Genomic DNA, 14,824 nt, shown 5'->3' on the forward strand with positions numbered 1-14,824 from the left:
GATGTGCATGATTGTAGAGGAGAGTTTATTCACCTTCTTTTCCACATTCGTCATTCCTTCACCATTGGACAGGCTACTTTGTCATTTTTCTTTTCTAATTTTCATGAAAAAAAAAAAAAAATCATTAGTCACTTAATATAATTAGACTATTCCAATTAGTTGGAGACCTTCTCTGCCTCAATTACGCTGCATGTCTTGCAGTCAATCTCACCGCTGTCATACGACACTAAAGGTCGTATACTTGCCATTGTAGCGAGGGAACACTATGCTAGCATGTGCAAAAATTAGCATTGGGGTTTGTCTCGCTGTCACTTTCACAGCCCGGAGGATTATTCGACTTCATCACGCAATCCTCGCTTCCTCAGGTACAATCATAAAATATATTTTAAGGACTAAGCCGCCCTCCCTCCAGCTTGTAAATGTGTCACTGACTAAAAGATGTCGCTCATTAAAGAGCCGACAGTGTGTTCCGCCTTGAGTGGCTTCAATGCCCGAACAACTCTCATATTGTCTAACAACTCTTACTGACATTAGAAGGGAGAAATATTCACATTTTTTCATTATTTCTTCTTCGTTTACAATTATTTTGTTGTTCAGTTTGAGACATTCGGACCAATAAATTAACAAGCAACTTAAAAGTACAGTTACAATATTATTATTTATTTTATTTTATTTCATCTCATTGTTTATCTTCCCCATATACATACGTGTGATGTGTTTTGGCTTGGGAAGTAAATAGTTTCCAAGTTCATGTAAGATTATTATTATTATTTTTAAACCTCCTGTTATGTTGCGGGTCCAATTGACCCATTCAGCTTTGTCTGGTCTGCTGGCCTTCATTGCTTTTTTTAATTTTCATTTTTTAAATATGAATAACATTGCATTCTGTTGTGTGATATTTTTTTGATGATTAAACATTAGAACGGGCCACATTGACCCATGATCATCGTTAAGAAACAAACACAACCGAAGGGTTAACTCGTATAGCATTTAGGAGTGCATTATATGGCAATTATTTATAATTGACACTAGGATTAGGAGGGGTTCCTTGGAAAAATCTCTTCCCTGTAAGGGGTCCCTAGATCAAAAACAATTGAGAACCCCTTGCTCATCTATACAGAAGTTTTTTGCTGCCACGTCGAGGGGGGGGGGGGGGGGAGTTCAGTATCACATATACTATATCAATTTCACATTATAACGTGATAAGTTTAACGTTGTGATAAATTTCACATTTTCGCGTATCATATTAAAACGTGACGATTGCTAAGTTTGACTTTTGCATTCGCTTTAACTTATCACGTGAAAATGTGAAACGTAACTCATTCACTCCCAGCCGTTTTCACTGAAGCAACCCCCTTCGCTCCCGGCTGTTTGACTGGATTTTGACTGATTTTGCGAGGCCCACAGAATATTCTGTTCTATTGCTATAAAAACACGGAACCTACCAAATTTTCTTTATTTCTATCTGTTTCCGTTTTGCCGCAATTAGCATTAGAATATAGCGACGTTTTTCATTATTCACAAATCTTCTGTATGCTCTAGCACAGTGGTGTCCAAACTCGGTCCTCGGGGGCCGGTAGTCCTGCAGGTTTTGGAGGTTTCCCTGCTCCAACGCACCTGTTTCAATCAACAGGATTGTTATCAGGCTTAGTAGAGCTTGCTGATGAGCTTCAGCTGTGTTGGAGGAGAGAAATATCCAAAACCTGCGGGACTACCGGCCCCCGAGGACCGGGTTTGGACACCACTGCTCTAGCATAAAAAAAACGTATAAATATGTCTTTGGGACACGTAAAACATTTAAAATAAAACGTAACACATTAATATGTGAAATTGAAGGGGGTGGGGGGGGTTCTGTGGCCGCAATACATGTTATTAAATGATGCTTATTTTATAGATTTACTTTTTTTTTTTAAATAATAATAATAAAAACACTGATGTTGTGTGTATTGTGTGCAGGTGACCCCAAAAGCTGGCAGAACAAATCTCTCCCCGGAGACCCAAACTACCTGGTGGGTGCAAACTGTGTTTCTGTGCTCATCGACCACTTCTGAAGAGGGCGACAGCTGGTCTGTTCCTGAACGTGAAAGAAAGCGGGCGTCTGTTGCCTGCACCGCGGCAAGTTGCTGGTGGGAGGGGCCACACAGCCTTCACCATTGCGTTGTTTACCGCCTACCCTCCTCTCCCCTAAGAAAAAAAAAAAAAAACACCGCAAGGAGAGTCAGCAGAGTCCAGCTGTTCTTTTTTTGGTCATTTTTCCGGTGCTTTTGAGGCTTGCAAAAAAAAAAAAAAAAAAGGGGGGGGGGGGGCTGAAATGAGAGTGCATGACGGTGCCGCAGACTAAGTAATCACATCTTGACATTTTTTGCTACTTTTTGTAAAATGTCAGGGGCCTCACTTATCAATGCTCAATATGCACAAAAAAGGGACTGAGAGATGCGTACGCAAAGTTTGTTACCGATCAAAAAAAAAATAAAATGCGCACATGGAAACACTAACCTGCGTATATTTTAGAGGTGAAATTTAGTGGGACAGTGAGTTGGTGAATGGAAGCCAGATTGTATACGTCCACTTCATCAAACCTTCACTATAGATTACATGTGCTGATTTTGCACATCATGTACGAAGTTTGTTGTTAATGTTTTGTTGGTCCTTTTTAAAGGAAGAATCAAAGGACACATAAACATAAGCTTTATGATCAGTATTTTTCGTCCAATCACAATCAGTGATCGAACTTGAAGAACCCGATCACCAATTCGATACCCAAGATAAAGCAATATATCCATTTTAAAAACTTTTATCCCAGTCCCGCCGATCAGATCGGTGTCAAGTCTACAAAACGGTTATACCGCCCTCTGCCGTCGACGGAAATTGACGTTAAAGTGCCCTCGGGCTCGCATTGCGAACATCACGGCTCGCCTTGTTTTCTGGGTCACGTGACATCAGTGTCAGTCGACAGCAGAGGATGATAAATTGCTAAAATGGGACGAATGGATTGAAAATATGCTTAATTATTTTTCCACCAGCAGAGACTAGTGAAGGTGAACATGGAATATATAAAGGACTTTTTTTTTTTCTGTCTCTTAAAAAAAATCTTCTTTTGTTTCTCTTGTCCTGATTCACAAACTAGCGTTGGCGAGCACGGCCCATTTAAATGTGTGTGGTGCTATTTGCTTGAATTTGGGCATATAGTGCATGAGACGCACAACATTGAAGTGCAACTCGGACTTGGGAAATTTGAGTGTGCACTCGCACAGGTTAATGAGTCTTAACTTTTTTCCTCTTTTTTTACCCTTTTTCAAAAAAATCCTACACACGCCATTTGATAAGTAAGGCCCCAGATCAATCAAAAATTAGAAAGAAAAAAAAAGTAGAAATTGGTCAAATGTTCTTTAATACTACTGGGTTTTTTTGTTTTGTTTTTTTGGCAAAGTGTAAAAAGAAAACACCCAAAGGGCAAAGTCGGCCTCCGCCAAAACGTTGTTTGCAGTCGGCGCGGCCGTGAAGGATCTCGAAGGACTTGGCGTGGCTTGATGCCACAAAATACGCAGACAGAACCAAGGTTCGCCGTTGGCATCGACGAGCGCTGAACGGGGCACTCTGCTGAATTGAAACGTTTTTTTTTTTGTTTGTTTTTGTAGCAAATCTTTGAATCGAGATCAAATGTACTGACTTGATTTGACAAACTCCTGCTGTCTAGAGATCTATGCATGTGCTACGACTCAGGTCCAGACGCCTGCTACCACTTCTACACATGAGAAGCCCATCCGACACTGCGAGCAGTGATGCCTTATCTGCATATATGTATACATTAGAAATATATCAAAAGAGAGAGAATCCGACTCAGCTCCAGTCCAAGTTGACTTCTTTTTTTTTCTTCCCTTCCTCTTTCCTAAACGGAACTTTGATTCTAGCACACGTGAAGAATTGATGCCGATGAAACGAAAGGTCTGCTTTCTTTTCCTGCTATGCATACGAGGCGCAGAAAAAGGACGTTGTGGCTGTAAATACCGCTAGCATATGGCCTTGGTTCTCTGTAAATCAACTTTTGTACATCTTTATTGTTTTGTATAAAAGAGAAAAAGTTTGTTTAAAAAAAAAAAAAAAGTGGAAAAGAAGGTGAAGAAGTTACATTGGTTATGTTCGTATTCCGGTTATAAAAAAAAAAATTAAAAAAACCTGAGCCTTGGAACTGACATAAGCAGTAATAAGTCCGACTTTTCTACGTACTGCATAAATACACCACGTAAGGCATTTTTAACCGTATGAAAAGTTTTTATTCTTATTTACAAAACAAAAATAGGCAAGTGCTTGGTTTCAGTGGTTTTAATTAAAAGATGCGCTCAAAGGGGGTTAGGGGTACGACAACTGGTCCCTTCCTTTATTTGTGATACTGGATGCTTTATTGTGTGCCCTGAAATGTATTTTTATACTAATAGATGATTTATTATGGCACATCAGTACTATTTTCTTTTGATATAACACTTCAATGCTTCAATGCAACACTAGTTTATTTCTTTATGTGTGGAGCGTTCTTTTTATTTATTTGGGTTTCTTTTAAAACTTTCCCTCCTTCTGCAACATTTTTTTTAATGTATACCACTGTATTAATAAATAAATTCATTTTTAAAGTAAACTACACAGTGGGGTCAGATGTCTTGTCATTTCAAATGATGTATTTAAAGTATTTTGTTAAGTTAGTCATTGGGAATGTAACGATAATGGCGATATCGAGATATTAAAATTGCCACGATGTCATGTCACATCTGTTAAAAAGGCAAGCTTGTATTTCATTTGTGCAATTCTAGCACCCTCTGGTGGTTAATAAAAAAAATGTGCTGTAGTATCAGAAGGGAAACGTAAATTTACAAGAATAAAGTTCATTTTGGTCAAATAAAAAATAAAGGAAATTGGCAAGAGTACTAGGTGTAAAATTTGACACTTAATATAGATTTATTTTATATTATCATCAGAGGTGGCAAATCCAGGTCCAGAAAGTAAAAACCCTGCCACTGTTTAGCTTTAGCCCCATGTGCTAGCTAGATAGCTCCCATGGTGCTTGTTTACCTGCTAGGGAGCTAGTTAGCTAACTGGCATCAGGGGCTAAAGCCAAACTGTGGCAGAGTTTTTACTTTCAGATGCTAGCTAGCTATCTCCCACGGTGCTTGTTTACCTGCTAGGGAGCTAGTGAAGAGAAATAAATATATTTGTCCTCTTTGCGTGTTCCAAAATTTGAAGACAGATTTAATGTAAGAAAAAACACCTTTGCAAAAATGATTTAATAAAAAAAAACAGAGATCTCTGGACATCGTGACAGACTCCAAACATCACATAACAGGTGGAATTTCAGAGTGCCGAATGTGTCTCTTCCGCGTGTAAAATGGCTTCTTATAGTTAAACAGACCGCCTCTCTTTCATTTGTAGACAAAACATACTCTCTGGGTACTTTTCCGTGAGCGATGGCGAAAACAGAGTCAGGGGTGTGTGTGTTCAAAGCAGATTTTGTTCTCAAGGACTAAATGTGTTTTCGCACATAACGCTGAGAAGGAATTTTTTTAGACCAAACAATTTACCAGCTTAGGTCAAGGTCAAATTATACTGAGTTCAACACTACCTCACATCTACAAAACATTTCGACATGGTTAATATAAAGAATTAAAATGTTAATAATGTATAACAATGGTTAATATATGAAAATAAAGAATTTAAATGTTAATAATATCTAACACTAGTTAGTAAGTAGCATCAGGGGCTAAAGCCAAACTGTGGCAGAGTTTTTACTTTCAGGTACTAGCTAGCTAGCTCCCTAGAAAGCTGCCATGGTGCGTTTACCTGCTAGCTAGCTAGCATCAGGTGCTAAAGCCAAACTGTGGCAGGGTTTTTAATTTATGGATCTGGATTTGCCACCTCTGATTATCATATAGTCCTTTAAAAATATGTTCTTAATTTTTCTCATTCAATTAACTATTAGTTGCATTTATGGCATCTGAAATCTATTTTGGTTGACTAATTACAAACAAAATTATAAATAATTCTATTTTAAAATTAAAACAACTAATGCAGTCTGAAAATATTTTCCCTACATCAACTTTTTACCTCACCTAACTTGCCTATTTGTCATTTTGTCATTTTTAAAAACAAATGTTGCCCTTGCGCACAGCTGTTTTCCCACCGGGCCTAAACATGTCTAACTAAATATTCCTTCGCCTTCTCTCTTGACCTGGGACATACGATAATAAAACTCCGCAACCAGTAAACCCGATAAAAACCAAGCCCGTTCATAACATGCGTTCAAAGGTGCTTTGATGATAACTCCCACCAGATTGGAGAAACCTCGCTCCAAAGTTTAATGTCAAGCATGTTAATCAACACACGCACAAAACTTCATTCTCATTCAAAAGCATTGGAGTAAATGATTTCAGTGTCATGTTTGAAATGGTGCAGATTTCAACCATCATGAGGATGAAATTATCGTGTACTGCGTCAGGTTTGGGAAAACAATAAACAGTCTTGCGGTGGAATGTTTGTCCATCCCAGAGATGAGTTTGAAGCAGCAAACTTGAATGTAAACAAAATATGTTTACACGATTTGAAAGTTCTTGCGCTAGAGTTTAATAGCGCCGCTGGTTATGGCGCCGTAAACCTCCGAGGTGATTGGAGCAAATATTTGTTTGGCTGTGTTGAGGTAATATAACGGATCACTGATAAGGGACGGGTTGAAGCCTTCTTCCACTAGCTTGGTTTTCTTCAACTTGAACGTGCCCGTCATTTCCAAGGACGGCTGAAAGACACGGTTTAGCAATTACATGCACAAAAATACGTCGCACAAAAATAAAGCACGAACAACATTTTTACATCAACTATTTATTAGTATTTTTTGCCTCTGGATATTGTGTTTAATGCTTTTTAATGCCATTTAAAGCCTTAACTTTTCATGCTTTTTAACTCATTCACTCCCAGCCATTTTCACTGAAGCAACCCCCTTCACTCCTGGCTCTTTTACTGGATTTTGACTGATTTTGCTAGGCCCACAGAATATTGTGAATATTGTGTTCTATTGCTATAAAAACCTACCAAAAGATTAGTGTCTTCTTTCATCAGGATTTTTTTTTATTTCTATCTGTTTCCATTTTGCAGCAATTAGCATTAGAATATAGCTAAGTTTTATCATTGTGGGTAAATCAGCTTGTTTTCAACATGGCCCTGGTTGATCTCTTCTACTCTGCTGCCACCTGCTGGCCGTTTTTGTAATAACTACCATTGCTTCAACCGCTTTTGAGAGGCTGCATTAAAGCCTTCTGTATGTTCTAGCATTAAAAAAGAATAATTTAAACGTATAAATACATCTTTGGGTCATTTAAAAATAGAACGTATTTATACGTTTTTGGGAGCAAATGAGTTAACGACCTTGTTCCAAGCACCACGAAGCCTTACCTGGATCCTGATGAATCGCGGCCGGGCGTAGGCTGGCAGATAGCTGACGGCCTGCCTGTAGGCCTCGGCGCAGTCAAAGTCCTCTCCTTCTTTCAACGTGATCGCCGCCATTCCCGCCCGCCCCTCGTTCCCTATCGCAGCAACGACGCATTACAATCAATGCTACATTTACGTCTAATCTTGCATACGAGTCGTTGACGCCCTACCTTCCACCTTAACGCCATAAACGTTGGCCTCTAAAACACAAGGCGCCATGGTGAGGACGTCTGCGACCTCCGACGTGGCCACGTTCTCGCCCTTCCATCTGTTAAGAAGGAAAGGATTTTCATTGGTTCTGCCTAGCAACAAGACCAGGAAGGAATTTGACCAGGAAGTAAAACAAAGATTATGACATATTGAATTAGTACTGTGTGATTTAGGTGCATCAGAACAACTGTTACCCTGGATTCTAACCAGAAGTGGCAAATCCAAGTTAGGGATGGACAGATAATCTGCGCCAATATTCAGCATTTTATAAATATCGGCATCGGACTCTTTTTTTTGTTTTGATGGCCGATATATTAAAAACTGTTATTTTTGCTCCGATGGGCGCTTTTCTCCTCCGTCTGATCTGAGTCGGCGGCTGTTGATTCCCTGCAGCATTGGCCCGCCCACGGCACCATCTGATTGGTTGCTCGTGCAGTGTTAACAGCCAATAAGCAGCCATTAGCGGCTATTAGCACGCAAGCTAACGGCTAGCTCGCGGATTGATGTTTTTAGCGACTATTTGGGAGTTATCCCAGGGTTAGCGTTTGGGTGAACAGTTAGCCCACGAGCTAACAGTTAGCTCACGAATTAACAGCTATTTAGGAGTTAGCGTGCAAGTGAATGGTTAGCTCGCGAATTAGCTGTTATTAGCCTGCGAGCTAGCCGGTTAGCTCGCGGGCTAATGTAAAAGCCGTTTTTTAGCGGCTATTTGGGAGTTATCCCGGGGTTAGTGTGTGGGTGAATGGTTAGCCCGCGAGCTAACAGTTAGCCCGCAAATTGGTGGCTATTTGGGAGTTGGCATTATATGGCAAACAAAACACCTTTAACATGTTGCAAATCACAAAAGCTGTTTAATGAACATGTGCTTGAAGGCATTTAAGCAGTCAAGTGCTGGAGTTTTTATTATTATTTTATTATTAAAAATTTTGACACAATTTTGTGGCAGGGTTTCTACTTCCTGGGCCTGGATTTGCCACATCTGATTCGAACCCTGTATGAATAAATATAAATATGAGTTAACAACATAAAAACAAACGCATGCTTAGTAACTCGTATCCAAAACCTTGAGCATTGAAGACGAATGCTGTCCCTGAACCAGAACCCTAATTTAAAACGCCAACCCTACTTTCAAATCCTTACAGTATTTTTTAAACACTACTTTAAAATCCTGTTATCCAAGTATATACGTATTCCTCATTTTACTCTCTTCACGAGCACAACGAAAATGACATCATGAAGTGAAAAGGGGGGACGTGCCTGAACGTGTCGCCAACTCGATCCTGAAAATAGACAAAGTTGTCGTCGTCGAATCGAAGCAGATCTCCCGTGTTGAAGTACAAGTCGCCTTTTTTCAGCACGTGGCGGAGCCTCTTCTTCTCCGTCTGCTGCTCGTTGCCCGCGTAGCCCACGAAGGGCGACCTCTGAGTCACCTTCCCCACCAGGAGGCCCGTCTCGCCTGGCAGACGGAAACGCAACATGGCAACCGTGGACAGTGAGCGTGCATTTAGAATTCTGGTTTTGACCTAACACGAAAGCTGACGGATAGACATAATGTTTTTTTTTTTTTTAAGAGTGTCCAGCTCACCTGTGGCCGCCTCGACGCAAAGACCCTGCGCGTTTCGGACGGGCTCCTCCTTCTCAATGTCAAACTTGATCAACAAGTACGGGAAGATTAACTGGAGGGAGAGGTTTACAACATTTGATGATCTTCGTCGTATGGAGGACCATAACATTTTAAATAAATAATAGTGAAAAGAAAAACTGATATAAAAAATATACAAAAAATAAATGAAATTAATTATTAAATTAATGAATTAATTACACACACACACAATAAATAAATGAAGTAAAATACATGCAAAATAAAAACAAATTTGATTCAAAAAATAAATGTGGAAAACTTGAAATAAATACAAAAATAAATATATAAATAAAATTAAATGTGACACTTAGGACCGCCCCCTCATTTGAATAACATTTCATGCTGACAGCATCTTCAGCATGCGTTAAATATGAGAGCAGAGCATTGTATATATTGATTGATATTTAAATTTATTTTTAGATTTATTTTTTGGTATCATTTTTTATAATTTTTGCTTTTTACATTTATTTATTTATGTATGTATTTATTTATTTATATCATTGTCATGTCCATTTTTTTCTCTTTACAATTTTTAAATTTTTACGTTTGTTGGGATGTCTGCATTCAGTTTCAATGCAAAAACATAAAAATGAACATAAATAGCAGCGAAAAAAAATAAAAAAATATATATATATATTTATTTTTTTTTCCCCCATTTATATTTATTTTTTGTATTTAATTAGTGAATTTTATATCAGTTATTTATTTATTTATTTTGGCACATTCTCCAATAGTTGGATGCGTGCCTTTAAAAGCTCGAGGTCAACAATGGTCCTGTGTTTACAATATAAGGAGTTCCGGTAGGAGAGGGGCTGGCTGGCAGAGTGATATCAGAGCAGCAGGAAAAAGAGCCCTCCTCTTGTTAAAAAAAAAAAAAAAAAAAAAAGGTTTTACCTACCCTGTGGAAAAAATTGATCCGCCCAACAGCGCCAATTTTGGAGGTGTAGTTAATAAATCCGATGTTTCCCTCCGTAGCAGCGTAAAGCTCCTTCACTTTAATGTCCCCGAAACGCCTGAGAAACTCGGACCAGACGTCGCCGCGAACGCCGTTGCCCATGGCGAGCCGCACTTTGTGCTCCTTCTCGTTGTCCTTCTGCAAGAGGGGACAACATCCGCACCCAGTGGGACCGTCAACGATTGCGAACGTCTCAGGGGAACGGATCTGACCTTTGGCGTGTTGCAGAGGTAACGCATGGTCTCGCCGATGTACTGCATCACGGTCACGTTGTGCTCCCTGCAGTCGTCCCAGAACTGAGAGGCGGAGAACTTCCTCTTCAGCACCACCGATATACCTGCAAGCACACATCAACAGTCACATATACAGATATTTTTTTTAGGGGGAGGGGCAATATTCCGAGAAAAGTTTTTTCACAAATTGACGAGTTTTTCTCTCTCAAATTTGCTACTTTATAAAGTGTCAGATTTGCGAGAAAAAAACTTACGAGAAATAAACGTAGCATACTACTCGACTGTTTGTGCGGATACTTTTCGGTCGGGTTTTCCAAGTTAGGAGATAGTAATTGCTTTAGCATCGATTAACCATAGCATGTTAAGCATTCGCTCTTTGAAGCGTTGTGTACGGCCACTGGCCAGCGACAAAGACGTCTCGCTTTACGAAAGTCCACACCCGGACGATCAAGCATTTAAGTTAATTTGTTAAAATGTATATTTACTTGTACATTTATGTTTCCAGGATTATTATTTACACATTCATACATTTTGGTATTTAGCTAGCTAAGTTGATGTGTCGAATGTTCCGCTCTCCGTCATTCACTTGCATTTACCTAAAGTATGCTAGCTTCTGATTGGTTAGTGTTTAGTCAGCTGATAGGGGATCAGGAAGTGTTGTCGCTCTAACTGCTGTGTATAATGAGCAAAGTTTAAATTAAGAATAAATCCGTCTCCATCTAAAAAAAATATATATTTATACGTGGCCCTAATACGCCGTCGTACACTTCGTAACAAAAACAGCCAAACAATGTAATTTTTTAAAAAAAATCATCATTACCTCTCTCAATGGAGCCGGCCAACCCGATGAGAAAACCTGAGCTGTGGTAGAGCGGCAGGTTGATGTAGAAGACGTCGTCTCTTGTAACGCCGCACAACGACTGGAGGAAGGACGCGGCCCACATCCTCTCGTGGGTGACGATGGCCGCTTTAGGCAAACCTATTAGCCACAGAAGAATATCAAACGTACTCAAAACAATCGCAACGCTATTAGCTATTAGCTATTGTCCCCTTCATACCGGTGGTTCCCGACGTGTAGATGTACAAAGCGGTGCTCCTGACGGTAACGTTGGCGCGGAGGTCTCTGGACAGAGGTTGGTCCGAGGCCTTGGAAATCTTGTCGCCCAAGAAGGTGACGCCCTCAATGTTGCGCGTCTCTGATAGGAGGTAGACGCTGACCCCTTGCTCTCTCAACGCAGGTAACACTTCTTCCACGGCGTCCTGCAGCTCTGTCAAAATATGAATGTTATGACTTCCTGGTTTTAAAAGAAAGAAGTCCTTTTCAATACACATGTTTCTGTTTGTTCTGTGTAAACAGAAAATAAATAAGAAAATTCAAAATAAGCATGTAGGACAAAACAATTTGACATTGAGTAAGTCCTCCTTGCCAGTAGTTGGCGCTATATCAACGAATCATCATCTACATGTGAGAGAAAGGCTTTTGTTCACAACTTGTTAGCATTAGACATTTTATAAATCAAAAGTGCTCGAGGTTTCAGCACTCGGTACGGGTAAAAAAAAAATTTTTAAGTACTCGGTAGGGGTGAAACGAGTCCTGAAGTAATTCAAGTATTCGTGTCCATCCGACCCAAATATTGGGCCCAGTACGTCCCTACATTGCTACAGGATATTTTCTTTAGATTAGAAATACATTTTCCTTGCTCGTGGTTCTCAAAAATAAGGCCCTCTTGTGAAAAATTCCAGTTCAAGTTTGACATTAGTCTAATAAACTGGTCAAAGTAGTAAAGTTCATAAACACTAAAAAGTTAATGAAGTTTAAAAAAAAATCATAGAGAAGTTTTCTCAATTAATGCATGCTGTTCAGCAGTTTTGTGCCATCCTTGAATGGTAAATTTTATACAAGAGAGCCCCTTGCCCTAGCAAAAAAATAATCACAGTATGTGGTTATTTTGTGAAATATAATATCAAAATATAATATGATATAAATATAATATAATCAATATTTTAAGAGTTTCTATCATCACACTTATTTCTGCCGCATTTGACCGCAGGTTGCAGTCTATGTCGAAGTAAACATGGTGAAGCTGCATTTAGCTGTTATGCTGCACACCAAAGGAATAAGCTGCCAAGAGAAGTGAAGTCAACCCCGAGTGTAAATGCTTTTAAATCCAGGTTGAAAACTTTGCTTTTTTTCCCCACCCCTTTTAATTATTATTGTTATTTTAAACTTCCTTACGCTAAATGTTTTTAAAGTTTGCTGTCTAATGTTTTAACATTGTATGTTATTTTACTACATTTTGTTTTCTCTTTTTTGCTCTGTTAACTGTGTTTGTCGCTGCTTATAGATGTTGTTTTTTCCTTGTGTATGAAATGTGCTATACTGTACTAATAAACTTGCCTTGCTTATGTTGTAAAGTGGGAGTTAGCGGACAATGTTTCAAGCTAATAAACATTCCAGGCCGTCAGACAGTCCCACTGTCCTTTTTTGAATGCGAGAAGCACATTTTGGCACGCTGTGTTGCTGTTATTAAAGTCAAGGTGGCAAAATTGGCAGAACCCCTAAACTTGTGATCCCAGAAGAGCCCACCTGGGTGTACCTAATGAAGTGTCGCACTCCCAGACGCGAGCGAGTATCCCGCGCACGTCACATCTCACCTGCCGACGTCACCAGCACTTTGGCCCCGCAGCAGGAAAAGCAGTGCAGCAGAGACTTGGCTCGGATGTTGAAGTTAAGCAGGGCAACCGGACAGCCCAGTTTAGCGAGTCCCAGCCAGGTCCACACGAGGTTGGGCTCGTTGCCCAGAAAGAGGGCCACCGCATCCCCCTCCCGAAGGCGCGCCTCCTGCCTCAGCACCCGCGCCACCCGGTTGCTGCGCCGGTCCACCTCGCCGTAGGAGAAGCGCTCGCCCTCGAAGTGCAAGAAGGTCTTGGCCGGGTGCCTCCGGGCCGCCCCCAGGAAGCAGTCCAACACGCTGTGGAACGGCTTGCTCCTCTTGTACTTGATGAGCCTGACGGCGAGCAGGAGGTTCCGGAGGATGTACACGCAGTCGTCCGCCCAGTACGGGAAGCGCGTCCTGAGGATGAGCAGCAAGCCGCCCACCACCGTCAGCCAGATGAACATCGCGAACCGTCAAGGAGCTGCCTGCCGCGCGCTGCACTGAGCACAGCAAGACGCACTGGAGAAGCGCGCGTGCCGTGAAACATCGGTGCTAAAGTTCACAGACCTACTTGACCCCTCCTATTTTGCGCGTGTTTTCGAGTTGACGGATCACTTGCCACGCCCACTCGGGAACACACTTGCCGGCATTATTCCGGCCTCGCCTTCGCATTCTCCATCTCCGGCCATGTTTCAATGGGGCCACGGATTTGGGGCCCCATTGTTATTGATTATTCATTGTTGAATTTGATTTTTGACGCATTTGCAGTGAAAGTATTTAATTAATTAAATAAAACGAAACGACGATAGATAGATAGATAGATAGATAGATAGATAGATAGATAGATAGATAGATAGATAGATAGATAGATAGATAGATAGATAGATAGATAGATAGATAGATGGGTGGATGGGTGGCTGGGTAGGTAGGTAGATAGATGTTTTTAGAACTCTTCGCTTTTTAAGGTGTCAAAAAAAATCACAAACAAATATAAAGGTCTGCCACTGAATTTTAATAATGATGTAGTGACGTGGTGAGAAAAAAAACACAGGTTAGTGGAGTAGTAGTAGCAAATCGAATGCATATAACTCGTATTATATTGTTCATGTCAATGATCATCATGTGAACTGACAAAATGTTTCAAAACAATAATATTGTAGTATAGCAGGAAGTTTGCATAAATCTGCAGGAGGAAGAATGGCAAGTGTGAAAGTGAGCTTTGTTTGTCTGATGATTTATGGAGGGAGGGCGACCACACACGCATGCGCACGAACATACACGATACACACACAAAAAAAAAACTTTTTTTTTTTTTTTTTTTTTTTAAAAGGAGAGCAATGATGATGTCAAATCGAATGAACAATACTGAGCTCTCCTGGGGGAAAAAAAGAAGAAAAAAAACATACACAATACACACAAATTATCAATTTAAAATCCTATTAAAAATGTCAACCTATACTGTGGATATTAATTCTCACTTAATTGTCAAATTGTCAAATGTATTCATTCAACAGCAAAATTACACTAAAATGTATTTAGAATAATATATATACTGTATAACATTGTTTTAAAGGAGAGATCAACCCCCCAAAAATTATTTTGACAATAATATGCTCAATGCAGTCCCACTAGTCTAAATATGTCATTCTGGTTAATATTG

The 14,824-nt window shown here is 40.0% G+C and overlaps 2 protein-coding genes across 11 annotated transcripts in view; one reads left to right on the forward strand and one right to left on the reverse strand.

The window, feature by feature from the left end:
* tjp1b (tight junction protein 1b) overlaps positions 1-4,638 on the forward strand; it is a 76,886-nt gene extending 72,248 nt beyond the window's left edge. For all 9 annotated transcript variants that reach the window (XM_077568738.1, XM_077568742.1, XM_077568743.1 and 6 more), the window contains one exon: positions 1,957-4,638. In XM_077568738.1, the coding sequence (XP_077424864.1) occupies positions 1,957-2,051 (95 nt within the window). In that variant the 3' untranslated portion in view covers positions 2,052-4,638. The remainder of the gene's footprint in view (positions 1-1,956) is intronic.
* Positions 4,639-6,283: 1,645 nt separating this feature from the next.
* On the reverse strand, positions 6,284-13,713 carry LOC144053879 (long-chain fatty acid transport protein 2-like). 2 transcript variants are annotated; one of them, XM_077568749.1, is made up of 10 exons: positions 13,163-13,709; positions 11,566-11,775; positions 11,328-11,486; positions 10,487-10,611; positions 10,218-10,412; positions 9,263-9,353; positions 8,935-9,133; positions 7,638-7,735; positions 7,432-7,562; positions 6,284-6,778 (listed from the first exon to the last, which is right to left on the reverse strand). In XM_077568749.1, the coding sequence occupies exons 1-10, from the start codon at positions 13,626-13,628 to the stop codon at positions 6,602-6,604; spliced, it is 1,851 nt and encodes a 616-aa protein (XP_077424875.1). In that variant the 5' UTR covers positions 13,629-13,709; the 3' UTR covers positions 6,284-6,601. The 2 variants fall into 2 exon arrangements, with proteins under 2 accessions (XP_077424875.1, XP_077424876.1); XM_077568750.1 differs by lacking the exons at positions 6,284-6,778; positions 7,432-7,562; positions 7,638-7,735 and adding an exon at positions 8,570-8,668 and having other exon boundaries at positions 13,163-13,713.
* Between the last annotated feature and the right edge of the window lie 1,111 nt (positions 13,714-14,824).

Source organism: Vanacampus margaritifer, chromosome 6 (genome assembly GCF_051991255.1).
Source record: "Vanacampus margaritifer isolate UIUO_Vmar chromosome 6, RoL_Vmar_1.0, whole genome shotgun sequence".
Lineage (NCBI taxonomy): Eukaryota > Metazoa > Chordata > Actinopteri > Syngnathiformes > Syngnathidae > Vanacampus > Vanacampus margaritifer.

Bases quoted from the DNA above. Each gene is read 5' to 3' on its own strand.
- LOC144053879 (XM_077568749.1), bottom strand. From the start codon at position 13,628: ATGTTCATCTGGCTGACGGTGGTGGGCGGCTTGCTGCTCATCCTCAGG. The intron at 9,354-10,217 runs GTAGGTAAAACC...CTCTCCCTCCAG, and splicing joins GGATCAATTTTTTCCACAGG to TTAATCTTCCCGTACTTGTT. The intron at 9,134-9,262 runs GTGAGCTGGACA...TCCGTCTGCCAG, and splicing joins TTGCGTCGAGGCGGCCACAG to GCGAGACGGGCCTCCTGGTG.